The 15,413-nt window shown below is 31.9% G+C and overlaps 2 protein-coding genes and 1 long non-coding RNA gene across 3 annotated transcripts in view; 1 reads left to right on the forward strand and 2 right to left on the reverse strand.

Moving 5' to 3' along the window:
• Positions 1 to 938, reverse strand: part of LOC123653673 (nitric oxide synthase-like) — a 42,858-nt gene extending 41,920 nt beyond the window's left edge. The window contains exon 1 of the mRNA XM_045589668.1: positions 504 to 938. Coding sequence (XP_045445624.1) covers positions 504 to 752 — 249 coding nt within the window. The 5' untranslated portion in view covers positions 753 to 938. The remainder of the gene's footprint in view (positions 1 to 503) is intronic.
• LOC123653675 overlaps positions 1 to 15,413 on the forward strand; it is a 17,425-nt gene continuing 2,012 nt past the window's right edge. The window contains exon 1 of the long non-coding RNA XR_006743138.1: positions 1 to 46. This is a non-coding gene — a long non-coding RNA (uncharacterized LOC123653675). The remainder of the gene's footprint in view (positions 47 to 15,413) is intronic.
• Positions 13,950 to 15,413, reverse strand: part of LOC123653672 (nitric oxide synthase-like protein) — a 26,716-nt gene continuing 25,252 nt past the window's right edge. Inside the window, exons 18-22 of the mRNA XM_045589667.1 lie at positions 15,137 to 15,347; positions 14,786 to 14,873; positions 14,437 to 14,707; positions 14,167 to 14,358; positions 13,950 to 14,060 (exon numbers count right to left, since the gene is read on the reverse strand). Of these exons, the coding sequence (XP_045445623.1) occupies positions 13,950 to 14,060; positions 14,167 to 14,358; positions 14,437 to 14,707; positions 14,786 to 14,873; positions 15,137 to 15,347 (873 nt within the window). The remainder of the gene's footprint in view (positions 14,061 to 14,166; positions 14,359 to 14,436; positions 14,708 to 14,785; positions 14,874 to 15,136; positions 15,348 to 15,413) is intronic.

Below are 15,413 nucleotides of genomic sequence, written 5' to 3' on the forward strand. Positions count from 1 at the left end.
CTATTACAGCTTCGGTCGCATCATTCATTCGGCCTTCGGAATTACAGTAAGGTTTTATATAGCCTATCATCCTTTAACGCCATTTTATTGTAAAAATAATTTCTGATCACTACACTTTTTTGCACATTAAAAAATCTCCTAATTTAAGCTGCACTAATTTTATGTTGCACTCATTTTTCAAAGTATTTACGGTTTTAATAATTTTAATATTCCACAATTTTAGTGTGATATTGATTAAAGTCCTATAGCCAGAGTATTATTTGAAGTAAGAGCTTTGAAAATTCGATTTTTTGATATTAATTATACACTTATCTAAAATAAAATAAAAAATACTTAATAACTAAAACAAAAACCCTAACGTTTTTCTTGTGGATCCTTTGGATCTCAAAAAAATTAAAACCTTAATGTTTTGGCGTAAAAAACTCATTTATTAAGACAACAATAACTAACTAAAGTTTAAGTCTATATTTCTTTAAATTTTGTTGAATAAAAAATACACTTACAAAACTGACATCTTCAATCTGCGAATGTAGATGATCAAAATTTTCGTCACCAAAAAGATGATTCTTCAGTCTTATGGGCTGCGGAACTTTCAACCTCAGATTAGGCTTTTCCTGTTTCTCATTATCCACTGTTAATACTTTACCACCACTAAAAGGACACACCGCGTGCCCATTAACTTGTGCAATGTCATTTTCAATTTTAACAAAATCAGTTTCCGTTTCACTAAAATTTGATTGCGTTTTATCCATTTTAATTATTTTGTCCGAGACTTTTTAAATGAAACGATTTAAAATATTTGATGTATATTTATTAACGCGTTCACGCACTGTAAAATTGTGTTAACTCGTACGGACTGATGGAGTTTCGTACAGCAGCATAATATATATGTAATCGGGAGAAGATCGTACAGCGAACTGAATGCGGTTGTCTCGGCAACCGGTCTGCCAGGTCTAATACTTTGTCCGCAAAAAAATATCAACAATCGAACGTCACGCGTCGCTACAATTAAAAATAGCTTGATAGACTTAATTAGATTTAAATTGACGGACTTTCCAATATAAAAAGTACCTTTCCGTATTCTAAATCCGCTTTGGTTGTGTAATTTATTTTACATTTTGAGATAAGAATAGAGATTTATTTTACATCATTAATTAATATAATTTATAATTTTTTGTAAACAAAATATATTTATGTTTACTTATATGATATACTTATTTTTTTTTGTTTATATTTAAATTTTCAAATAAAAATTATGTATTTTTATTGCAATAAGTAGGAGTGAACATTTTTATGTACATAATATCATATATAATTAATAATCAATATTAGTACGCTAAGGTTAAGATGTTTGCATCCCTTTTTAGAAAAAACCTCACAATTACTCCACATAAATTAGGTATATATCATTTTATAGATAATTGCTTGCTCTACCGGCATCAATAACTAAAAAAATATATTATTGCTTTTGTTTTTGTAAATTAATTAATTATTAAAATTATATATATATGTCGGCTTTAACTTTGAAACAACGTCAACATAATTGACGGTCGGTAATTTTTTTAACTTATTTAGTGCGAATTATTCGCACGGGTATTGCTAGTAATGCAAAATATACTTTTAGTAGACCATTCTGATATAGCAATGAAGATAGTTTTCTACAGACGTGGTTTCAATTCTCAAAGCAAACCAAGTATGTCTATCATACGAAATTTTATATCTGGTTATTTTGACTTTAAATATCTCCATCATGCTTTGGTATCCTGTTTATTATCTGTGATAACGATCGCTACTTTTATTGGCACAATCTTCTATGTTCCAACTATTGGATGTATGTGAATTGTTTCAGTATAGTTGGTCTTATTTAAATAGTAATCCATACTAATATTATAAAGCTGAAGAGTTTGTTTGTTTGTGTGTTTGTTTGTTTGTTTGAATACGCTAATCTCAGAAACTACTTAGATAGCCCATTTATCGAAGAAGGTTATAGGCTATATATCATCACGCTAAAGCCAAAAGGAGCGAAGCACCTATGAAGAATGTTTCAAAATCGGGGGTTCTTTTTTCCTTTTGAGAGCTTCCGCTGCGTGCTCTGTGAAAACAGTTAAAGTTTCGCAAAAATCATGTATGACAGAATTGATCCTCTTTAAAAGTTCTAAAAAAAAATCCACGACAGCATATATCTATCTTGTAAGGTTGGCTCACTATAACCTTTTTTATGCTAACCAAGTTTGTTCTAAAATAATGCATTATTTGCGAAGATGTTTTTGTAAACATGATATTAATCCTTATCTAAATAAATACGTTATTCATCACAAGTATTTAATTTAAAACGAAATAGCCTTCACATTATTCGATTTCAATGAGTGCCTCAGGAATTATCGCAGTTTTAAAATAACATCGCAGCAAAATAATGATCAAGTATTGCACGCACATCTGTTCCACGCGGACGAAGTCGCGCGCAGTATCTACTGTAAGATAAGAATACAAAATTAAACTCACTTTATGTTATTATATTTTATTAATTAAAATTTTATTATTTTATTTATTATATTGATTGTTATACATTAAGTTATAATCCTTACCTATTATATAACGACCTAATAAGACAAGAACAAAAATGCTTCAATTTTAATATTTATTCGGAGATTTATTTTACATACCAGCACATTTAGTTTCGACTAGCCCGTTGACGCAGTTTGTAGTGGCCCTGCTTTCTGTTCTGCGGGTTGCGGGTTCAATTCCCGCCTGAGTCTGGGTGTAATGTAATATTTCTATTTATATATTTATATATGTATTATTTCTATGTATGTTTATAAAAAAAATAGTTATAACACTCGGCTGTTACCTGTAACACAAGCATTAATTTGCTTACCATAGGAACAGACGACCGTGTGTGGATGTTATATGATATTTATAAATTTAGTTATTTTATTTATTGCAATTTAGTAAAATAGGTATTAGTCATTGACTTGTATGAATGAGTAATCTTCCATAATATGGAAGGTGAAGGTAAATTTGTATATTATATTTATATAGTAAATACGTTAATGTTGATGTATGATAATCTTAAATAGAGTTGAAGGGCTTGATTGTTTTTTAGTTTAAAAGCGTTTACCTAAGGAACTATTGGTCAGGTAAACTGAGTGAACTGTCTAGTACAAGATCACTGCTGGGCGAACTCCGCTTTTCCATAAAGGAAAAGGATTGTAGCTTACGAGGAGGTAACGGCCGCTGTCAATTATTTATGACAATAAACGGCACTGTGCTCTCTGAGGCACTTCTTGAATACTGACAAGGTCGTACACCAATTTATACATCCGTAATAACGTCTGCTACAAAAATATATGTATAATTTTCATTTTCCGAGGTCGGAAAATAAATACACAATACATAAGCACAAACACTAAGACCACGGTCAATATCTGTACGACATATTATCTTATATATAAAATTCTCGTCTTATATATAAATTTCACGTGTCACAATGTTAGTTATCATACTCCTCCGAAAGGGCTCGACCGATTTTTATGAAATTTGGTGTGCATATCGGGTAGGTTTTGAGAGTCGGCCAACATTTATTTTTCATACCCATAAGTTATAGGGGGGGAGGATAAAGGGGGATAATAACATATATGGCAAAACAACGTTTGCGGGGTCAGTTTGTATATATATATATAAATGTTTGTAGTGAGCGGGGACCGCGACTGGGACGCCCAGCTCAACAGAATACTGTGAAACTCAATTGTCATTACATTGATAGATGTAATAGGCTACAAAATAAATATATAAAAACAATCAAATTGAGTACCTTATTTCATCGTTGGTAAAGAATTATATTACGTTTCTAAACAGCGGGGAAATTTCGTTTATATAAAGGTAATAAATGTAATAATAATAGTTCTAGTAGTTCTAGTAATAGGAAAAATAAATAACGTTTTTTAATTAATTAATATAGTTAGTACTCACAATACATTAGAAACAATGTTATTTTTCTAAACTATTTGATAAAATTAGAGACACGTGCGGAAAAACAAAAAACAAAAAAAAAACATTTTAGAAATAATTGTCGTTAGTGCTATGTGGTTACGGCAATAAAGAATATAGCCACCCCCTCTCTTTCCGCTGCTGTCGTAAGAGGGCGACTAAGGGATAACACAGTTCCACTACCACCTTAGAACTTGTGAAGCCGACCGATGGCGGGATAACCATCCAACAGCTGGCTTCCAAATACGCAGGCCGAAGATGAGCAGCAGCGTCTTCGGTGCGAAAAGTCAGCCCTTCGGTCACCAACCCACGTGTCCAGCGTGGTGACTATGGGCAAAACACATGATTTCTCGCTATTTTTGGTGCAAAATTGTGGAGACCTATGTCCAGCAGTGGACTGCGATAGGCTGAAGTGATGATGATGATGATATTATAATATACCTAGTTTTGCTGTTTACTAATGCGAGATCTAATGAGTCATTATACACTGAATTGTGTCATGTCACTGTTGATGTTGTGATTTGACGAAACACAATATGAAGTAAATTATTGTTGTCTGGATATATAAAAATATAATCAATGTCAGAACATAGCATATAACGCATACACACATATAACATATGTAACTAGCCTCCTTAGAGTACTACAGATGTTATACAATTCGAAGTAGTAGCTACAATACCTTCAAATAAAGTCGACTTGCAGTTATTTCTATATTTGATTATAGTAAAGAGATTAAGAAAGCTGTTAGCCAACACCAATTTCCCATATCAAGCCATCCCTGCTAATTCCAAATACCCAAACAATGCTATGATTGTTTTTAACTAAACATTATACATATTTACAATTCACGAATTTTGCTATGAAAACAAATATTATGTAACAATTACACAAACTTCGAAACACAGGATAAATGCGTTCAAATGCAAAGGCGACCCTATCACTGACAATATATTGCGAATAGACAAATATGCGTATTTGTGCTATAACCGCGGTCACGTGGCTCGCTTACTAGCTATTTCCATTAAAAAATAATTAGTCCATAAAAAAGTATTCAAATCGGAAATGCGAAAAATCTTTAGTGCTGTACAAGCTATCGCAAGCTCGACACCCGGTCATGGCAGCATTCACTTTGCCATTCATTCGATTGGCTTTCCACAATACCAAAGAAGCATGGATGATTTAGCCAATGGCGAGTAGATATAGATGGAGCAGATATTTATTTACTAATTTAATGGTTTCCAACAGTGTATAGATAGATTTAGATTGAGCAGATATGTATTCGCTAAATTATACAGACGGATGATTTCGCTAAGTATCACGTAGCTGGCAGATATCGTATAGGCCCAACAGATGACATGACACGATGTTTATATTTTCCTGTATATGTTTCCTGACTCCCAAGTACACAACAAGGTTTTTATCACAGCAGAAATTATTTAGCGTGAAGCGATTATTTATTTGAAAAATATACGTATTTTATGCCTAAAATATTAAGTATAACCTATAACGTAAATTACATACAATACACACATTGCCAAAGTGTTTACTAATAATTAATAACTGTTTTCTTAAAATTTAAAATTAAAAAAAAGGTATTATAAAAAATATTATTTCCAAGTACTAAAAAAACAGTAAATAACGTACGTACGTGTGACAATGGTATTTAAAATCAATTGTAGCGTTTCGCACGGTTGACTCCTTTTATACAAAAATATAAACGTTATTTTATAAATAATGGCAATTTCTATTATATTTTAATACGCTTATTTATTTTCTATTAAAATATTTGATTAAATGCTACATTCAAATACTTCTAAAATAAAATAACCGTAAAAATTGACAAGTGCTGTAGTGTAGTAGTCCGAGGAGTCGCCTTAATTAAGGCTGTTACGGGTTCGATTCTCGTTTGGAACAAGTATTTGTTTCTGTTCCGGACGGAGGAGCACATATGAAATATCGAATCTAATTCTTATCATAAAGACTTCGTGGCGATGGTTATTTAGAGTATGAAAATGATCAGCCAGTCCGAAGTGGAGCAGCAAAGTGTTGGTACGAGTAGAGCGGCAAACAAGCGTAAGGGTACCAGAAGACTCACAAGCGCGTTGCCGACCGTACCCCTAACCATTCCCAAGCCTCAGTTGGGCTGCTACAGATTTTTAGCAGGATATTTCCCTCTATACCCTACCTCAATACTTACTGCAAAAAAAATTATTAAATTATCGACCATCTGGCAGAAGAACAGCGTTCTATATGGAAGAAGAGGCCTATACTAACAGTCGGACGTTACATGCTTAATCAATCAACTCATGTAGCGGATATACATGTATCAAAATTTCTTCCGAAACAGAAGAAGTTTTCTCACGATATTTTCCTCAACCGCACATGACTAATTTTAAAATCGAATTAAGCAATTAAACGTTGCGGTGTCAAGCCTGATTAGCAACCGCGGTCGTCTGTCGTCAATTCACGAGACGTTAATAAAACAAACAAAATATCCGACCTTATAGAGCTTAATATAAAAATAATTTAAAATATTAATAAAGTTTATACATTGAAATCATACGTTATTCTATAAAAACAAATATGCATACACCTTACAGAAGGTGACGGCTAAATAATACGGTTTTTAACCAGTGTTGTGTTCCTGTTGGTGAGTAAGATGACAGAGTTCCTGGGGGAATAGGGGATAGGATCGGCAATGCGTTGCGATGTTTCTAGTGTTGTAGATATCTATAAGCTACGGTAATTGCTTCCCAGAAGGTCCGTACGTTTGTTTGCCAACTTAAGTATATATATTTAAAAAAAAAATCTCATGTGAAGTAAACAAAGTTTGATGACAAAAATCAACATTTTTTTTAATAAACCATATCAAAATCCATGCATAACAACTACGTTTAATCTAATTAGTCGCGCATAGTTTTTGTATACCACGTAACATAAAAAAGTGGCTAGCTTGGAACAATTGAATGTTTTTACGTGACAAATCGATGTACTTCCCGGATTTTAGTATTAGCTTATGACCAACGTTTAGAAGATGACGAAACGTGTACGTGATATATGTCAAATATTACGGAATAACCAGTAATTATTTATTTAAAATACCCAAATGACCCAGTGGAAAGACCACGTCGATCAGCCAGATGGTACGGGTTAATACCGCTAGTATTAAAGTGTCAAGTATCTGCAAAAATTATGTCATTTGGGAGTTCAATGGTGTAAAAGATATACAATGTGGGGAAACCTGCTTAGTCAAATAGTGGAGTATTAATAATCTGTAAAAGAATCAGTAGAGGAATAACGTTGTGGATTAAATTTTAATCCTTATCTATGATATAATAAAAGCTCACCATCATCATTTCAGCATATCATAGACCACTGCTGGACATAGGCCTCCATAAGTTTGCGCCAAAAATGGCGTGAACTCATGTGTTCTGCCCATAGTCACCACGCTGGGCTGGCGGGTTGGTGACCGCAGGGCTAGCTTAGTCGCACCGAAGACGGTACTGCTCATCTTTGGCCCTAAGACAGGCAGTCTTCAGCCAGTGTATTTCAAAGCCAGCGGTTGGATGATTATCCTGCCATCCGTCGGTTTTCTAAGTTCCAAGGTGGTAGAGGAACTGTGTTATCCCTTAGTCGCCTCTTACGAGACCCACGGGAAGAGAGGGGGTGGATATTCTATACTGCCGTAGCCACACAGCGAAAGCTCACAGACATATTATAAAATTTATTTAGACATATTATGAAATTTACTTATATATTTTTGTAACATTTACTTAATATAATCAGATTGGCCATTTTTAATTTTTTGGGTTTTATATTTACGTAAAGGATTGTTGACAAAACCCTGTCCTAAGTCTATATTTTGACATAGTAACAAATATACACAACCATACACACATACATCAATATGTATCTGTATCACATAATACAAAACTATTAAGAAAAACAAAAATTAAAGGAGGCAGAATGTTTTTTAAATTGTTTTAGCTTAATCTTAAAAAAAACGTAAGGAGTGGTAAGTATTAAGCGGTGTGACGTATGAAATAATTATAGTGTTTGTTCAAGTTGCACCCCCACTTGGTCAATAACCTTAAAGAACATGTGTGTCAAAACGCAAAAATAATGTTCTGCTTGCTGAGATTTTATCATTTGCCAATGACAAACTATTAGCTACATAAGAAACCACAAACACGATTGCAAAGCGATTAAATAGTACGAGAAGATATATTTTGAAGTAAAACTTCTTAACGCACGCTTGACTTGGGAAGTAGGCTGGTGAATGCGCGATGAAAACGTTTCGAAAAGTATGATCGGGCGAGGCGAACGGAAGTTGAGAGGGAGATATAAGTTACTGAAGATAGAAAGAGAGAGAGTTACGTTTCGTAAGTTTTACTTCAGTCGTGTGGTCTAAAGCAGACTCGTTTTTTTCTTTATTAAGTTTATAATTATGTTTTCGTTTTTTTAATATATAAAACCATTTAAGTAAATAGCCACACCTCGCAGTGCACATACGTCACATTGATTGATGTTAATTCCTACTGCTCTACTGTTTTTATGTTATCATCAAGATTTTTATAGCAGCCTACCTCGGTAAAATTTCTAACAGAAATATAAAACTTAATACAATTATAAAAAGCATTTATGTATCTATAATCAAATTCATTAAAATTGTAACTGCTTTAATAAAAGACTTATAATTTGTTAAATACTATTAAAAAAAAAACTAAAATATTTCATGTGAAACTAAAATTAAAATTGGGTTTATTTGAATGACATCAGTACACTATATGATTTGCATAACAGTCTATTACGTCCTTACGAAGTATTGTGATTAAAATTAGTAGCCTAATTTGAAAACCCAAATTATGAATGAAGTAATTTAAAAATCTGTTCTAATTCATATGGTTTGACGACGCGTTAGTGCAGCGGTTACAGCAGTGGCTGTTGCACCAACAGTCGTGGCTCGAACCCCGCACATATCAACATTACATATTTATATAATTGCCGTGGTTTGGCGTTTGTGCTGGCGTATTTTATGTGTTTTTCGGATCCAATACAGACACACACAGACACCGGAGAAAAGTGGGGGCCGTTGATTTGTAAACATTTATTATCATTATTATTATTTAGATATAGAGGAATAGCTTGTGATATTCTATACCTGAACCGCTAAAATCGTGTAATCCACGCGGGTGAAACCACGAGCAGAATGTAGTAGTTAATGAAATGTTATGTTACACTCTACAGTGTTGAACTTTTACTAAACTTGGAAACCTTCGATGATATAGTGTTTCTCTTTCCGCAACTTACGTTATAGTACACCTGCACCTGCTGGAACCTTAACATATTGTATAAATAATGTTATATTTGTGTATGCGTTGGTTGAATAAAAAATATTCGTAGGGTATAAACATGCTGTTTTACGATTTAATTATAAAAATAATAAACAGTACAAATTGTTATTTTCCTAATTGATTTATTCAATCTGTGACATCCCAGTGGTCGTAGATCGTCCCAGTAGACGTCCTTCTCTTCCTCCTTAATATGTAGAAGAAGGGTCGGAGCTTAATCCCCTACGCTCCTACACTGCGGGTTGACAAATACATTCTATACTATAAGAAAATATCAATATCGAGTGGCTATGATAATAATGAATGGGACTGGTAGCTTTGTGTGCTTTCTGAGGCACTGTGGTAGAACATATTTTTACAACTACAATAGTTATTTTAAAACGGTTTTATTTAGCTTCACCAGTTTATTTATGTGTTCGCGGCGGATCACATATTACTTCACAACAACCTTAATATGGGATCAAATGAAAAGTCTTGCTTGGTAAAATAGAGCTCACTATGAAAAATCCAAGATGGCCGCCACCACAAAATAGCGGATTACGTATTTTCCACAAATACCTCAATATGGGTATCAAATGAAAGGGCTTAGTTGGTAGAATATAGTTCACTTTGAAAAATTCAAGATGGCTACCACCACAAAATGACGGATTACATATTTTCCACAAATACCTCAATATGGCTATCGAGTGAAAGGGCTTGATTGGTAAAATAAGGCTCACTATGAAAAATCCAAGATGGCTGCCACCACAAAATGGTGGATTAAATATTTCCCACAAATACCTCAATATGGAAATCAAATGAAAGAGCTTGATTGGTAGAATACAGTTTATTACACAGTGTAGGGATATTTATTACTAAATCTAAAAACCGTTTAAAAAAATCGGTTCATAAACGACGAAGTTATCCCCAAACATGCATAAAATACATATATTATGTTATTTATATATATATATATATACGGTCAAATTAAGTAACTTCCTCCGTTTTTGAAGTCGGTTAAAATAATAGTTAAACATAGTGAGTGTGTAGTGTGCAGTGTGCAGTGTGTAGTGGGTAGTTTGTAGTGCTAAATGTGTATTGTGTAATGTGTAGTGTATAGTGTGTAGTGTGTCTATTTGCCCTTTGTTTTTAGACCTAGGTACTAGTTAAAAATAAATAAATAATCAAACGTAACGTTTTAGTCTTGGTGTAATATACACCTCAATATATTTTATACGTTTTCCTGTCATATCTAGACTAGAAATTTAAGACGTTTTGATTGCATATAACATAAATAAGTATCCCAGCATTTTAGGTAATTCTCTACGGTAAAATAGGAAATTAGTAACTTTAATTATCTAAAAATGGCTTAAAAACCTAAGGGAAAATCGTTTTTGGCACGACTGTTCCATGAAACGTGATTGAGAGCGAGCTTTGAGAGCAGTCTGGTCTAACGCACGAAATATAAAACTTAAATGTGGTAAAAAGAGGTCATAAATTATTTTAATATAATGATTATATACTACTTTACACCCCTTTTGTATATATTAATAATTACTACGCGAGCAAAGCCACGGGCAACTGCTAGTAATTTATATTAGCATACTTGATCGCTATTTCATCAGCTTTGAGGCAAAGGCCATTAATTGATACTATTACAGAATTTATTTAATGTATTATTTAATATTCTAATTAGCTTAAAACCGGTTACAAGCTATCAATAATGGTATATAATGTGGACATTTTCCGCTAAGATATTCATTGTTTACTTGATGTTAATGAACATGTACTGTAACAAGGACACTCCATTGTAGTAATTTTTCTAGTAATTAAAACTAGCTGACCAAGCAAACTTTGTTTTGTAATTTATATTATTAACCCCCTTAACCTCCCCCCGTTGTAACTTGGGGTATGAAAAATAGATGTTGGCCAATTCTCAGACCTACCCGATATGCATACAAAATTGCATAAAAATCGATCCTGCCGTTTCGGATGAGTGTTGTAACTAACATTGTGAGTTATAACTCATCAAAATAAGTAACACTAATTATAATTTCGAACATTAAGGAACCAAAAATAAATATGCATATTATCATAAACGCGTAATATTATAATAGACTTAGAATCGTTATAATTTTTTTAGTTGTTTGATTATTGTGCTAAAATTATTTAGTTTTACAATTTGATATAAACTATTAAAGTATCACTAATACCTTATTACAAAAAAAGTTTGAGGTACGTAAATAATAAAGTATTTTAATGTCGGTTTTTACGCGGATTCTACTTTATAATATTACAAAACAATCTGTAGGTATCGTCAAAACTTGTAGGATGTATACATACACATACATACATAGACAATATTACTAGACACTTTAATAATATATATAATATACTTTATCGTTTGTTTCAAAATTAAAGGATTACTATATTTTAGATACTAATGTTTCGTCAAATACTCATAAACGCCATAATTTTCATATTTTCCTACAAAACAATTTGATATTTTTTGATAATAAAATTAACAAGATTACAATGTTAACAATGTTTCCAATACGAGCAAAATGGTACCAAGATCAAAAGATAATTTATAATTTTTAAGAGTTACACTTACAAAAGAACATGGCATTACGGATATAGTTGTATTATTTGATTGACAGATTTATTACGTCACTCCTGACTAACGATTCAGCGAAGTTAGAAAGGAAGAGGAAAGTCTTACAAAGGACCTTTAAAAATTATACAGTACTCGGGGCCAGAAACAAAATGTCACATAATTATGATTTCCTAACAAAGCATTGGACATTTTAAAGATCTAATTGATAAAGGTTAGTAAAATTTCTAAGAATCGATTCAGTGCTATTATGTGGAAGGTTACTCTCATAACATGAGATACCTTGTTCTTGTTTTATAAACTGTATTGATAATAGATTAATTTAGTAGTTTCAAATAAAACTATATTATCTATGTGTCACGAATTCATTTAAAAAGTGACAAACATACACACACCATCTATTTCTAAGGTAAGCAATGTAGATCAATTTAATTCATAAACAGAGTCGCTGCAATTATATTTACGCACGTTGTGCGTTATTTAACATTTTACGATCGAATTCAATGTCATATATGAATGAATATTATTTGATATAGGGTAATTTTTAGGTATTTGAAATGAAACAAAAATTAGTCATTACCGAATATTAAGGAACTTTATTTGATAAATAACAGATTTTTTTTCAATCGAATATTCGCAAACAGCAATATTTTTTCATTTCCCAGTCAAATATTTCGTAACTAGTCGAAATAGTGCGTATAATTTGATATGAATCGGATAGTACATTAAACTTTAGTCCCAAACGTGTTTTAAATTTAGAAGATATGATATCTGGTAAAGACGATAATTATTTTGCATTGATATAGAAATATTAGTCGTTAGAATTATTATTTTTTTGTATATTTTATATTTAAACATGAGTAATAGAAAATATGAATACATTTCTTAAGACTAGCGTAAAGAATCACAAAGTCAACGTTCACAACTAACAGCATAGAAGATAGAACAATAGAATAAGACTGTTAAATATAGCTTAAACGTTTATTTAAATTATCTATTCTAATATAATCTGGTTAAATCGATAAAATATTTGGCTTAAATATTGCTTTGCCTTAAAATAGTTATCTTTCGTGTCATCATGATTAACAAAATTAAAAATTATGTTTTAAATATTATTATTTACTTTTTTCTAAGTAATATTAAATTAAAATTTTATTTACAAAGCGAAAAATAATCTAGTTATAAATATTTTGTACAAATTTTGGCAACTGTAAATATTAAAAATAATCTCTCGTTGTTGATTCTATGTCAAATATAAAATAATATAAAAATATAACGAAATATTTTTAAATTACAATAACTAAATGCATATTAACGTACACGTTAAAAATTACAATGGACAATATAAATATGAATATGATTTGAAAATGATTATTTATTTTTATTATCTAGTTTATTAATATTTCATCATAAAATGTATGGATTAATAAATTCATATTATTTCAAAAGATAAATTTTTATCGGATCATTAATTTTTAATCACTCGTAAATTTTGATGAAAAAGCTTTTAAAGAGTGAATCAAAATAAAAGATCTTTTTGTGCGTAAAATATTTTAACCCTGCTTTTTATATTCTAAACTTATCGAATAATAATGTTTTATTGCATTAAAGTTTCAAGAATGTTGTTTATATTTTAAGTCAGTTTTCAAGGTATGTACAATATTCAAGTTAAACTTACACAACCTCTGTAAATGCCTGCCTTAAATCAAATCACTCAGTCGTACTTGAGGTGCTTTAATTGACTTAAAAAACTGATAGCAATAGGATTGGTAAAATTATCTGACATCTGCTCTTTAATATAGTAATATAAAATAGCTATTAAGTTAATTGTCTAACTAGCAAAAGCTGGACCAATAGTAAGTCTAATGAAGATATATTTGATGAAATGTTTAAATCCGCTATATGAAGCAATCATAAAAATGTTATACTTCGCTTTGAAATATTTATATATAACTTGACAGATTTATTTACTAGTCAAGCTTATTCGGTGGATGGTGAAATCGAGAAGACCGGCGTCATGGCTGCGCCGCCACTCTGTTCCTGCGAGCGGATTCACGGGAAGCGTTGTGGACTTCAGCCGTGCGAAGCGTTATGCCGAAAATATCTTCGTGGTACCGATTCTCCTCCTATTAAATGATTATACTTTTATAAACAAATTTACCTTTCATGTTTAATTAATAAAACAGTAACAAATTACATCATTTTCTGACTTTATGCTTTAAGGTAACTTACCTTCAGTACAAACATGAAGTTTTGCACTTGCTCATCCGTCATGTTACCATGTTTCTTTATTATTCCCTTTAATTTTTGATGAACATCTTCTGCCATTTTACAGTCACCACATACATAAAAGTGACCACCTTTATTGACTAATAGATCATGAATTTCAGCCCCTTCTTTTTCGGCGAGTTCTTGGACATACATCTAGTAATAAAGAAGAATCAATAAAATAAAATTGTTACAATGCAAAACTCGTATTAGGTATGTCTTTATATACCATACCTTAGGTACATTACTCTCTCTTGACAGAGCAAGAAACACTTTCGAAAGTACACCTTCTTTAAGAGCCTGCTCTTTTTCTTCTCGATACAAATCCATTGTTTTTGTTCTACAACCAAAGAACAACCAAACAGGACCAATATTTGAGCGTGGACGAGTATTCTGCAGAGCATTACGATGATGCCAAAATCCTCTAAACGGCGCAATACCTGTTCCAGGGCCTATCAAAATAAGAGGCACTGACAAATCGTGAGGGAGATGGAAGTTCGGTGCACTGGAAAGAAAAATAGTCTAAATATTTGCCTTGAATATTTGAATCAAGAAAATTTGATTTGTCTATCTAAGTATTTACCTTCGGATGAATAGATATACTTCATCCCCGGGCTTACGATCCATGAGATAGTTTGAGCAAACACCATAGTGAACTGGGCCTTCGCCATCTGTATAAACATGGCGTCATTTAATATACGTATAAAAATAGGAACGGTTGATGTGTTAATTATATGTGATACTGATAAACTATAAGCAGTGTCAGATATTTTCAAGAATATTCAGTTTTATGACCAATTTTACCGAAATTTACTCTAAAACCAACAATTTTATACTACTTAATTATGATGTATTAAAGTGATTACATCTTATACGATGGCTATATAAGTTAATATGATATTGAAATTTATTATTTATGTTTGCTTATGCTTACCTTGAGTTCTGTATGTAACAACTGCTACAGTGAGGTGTATTCGTTTCGGGTGAGCGATTGGTGATGATGAGATCGAATAGAATCTCGGTTGCAAGGGTGAAAGAAGAGCGGCAAGTAGCGATGCGCTTGGTTTTGCGGACGTAAATTGATTCAAAACTTCAGGTAAAGTAGGAAAATGATAATGACGCCAATCTTCATATGCTGCTGGGTCCTACATTTTTTACAAATTATTATAAATACAGTTTTTATTTATTTTATATTTAACAATTTTTTATAC

The sequence above is a fragment of the Melitaea cinxia genome, chromosome 5 (genome assembly GCF_905220565.1).
Source record: "Melitaea cinxia chromosome 5, ilMelCinx1.1, whole genome shotgun sequence".
Lineage (NCBI taxonomy): Eukaryota > Metazoa > Arthropoda > Insecta > Lepidoptera > Nymphalidae > Melitaea > Melitaea cinxia.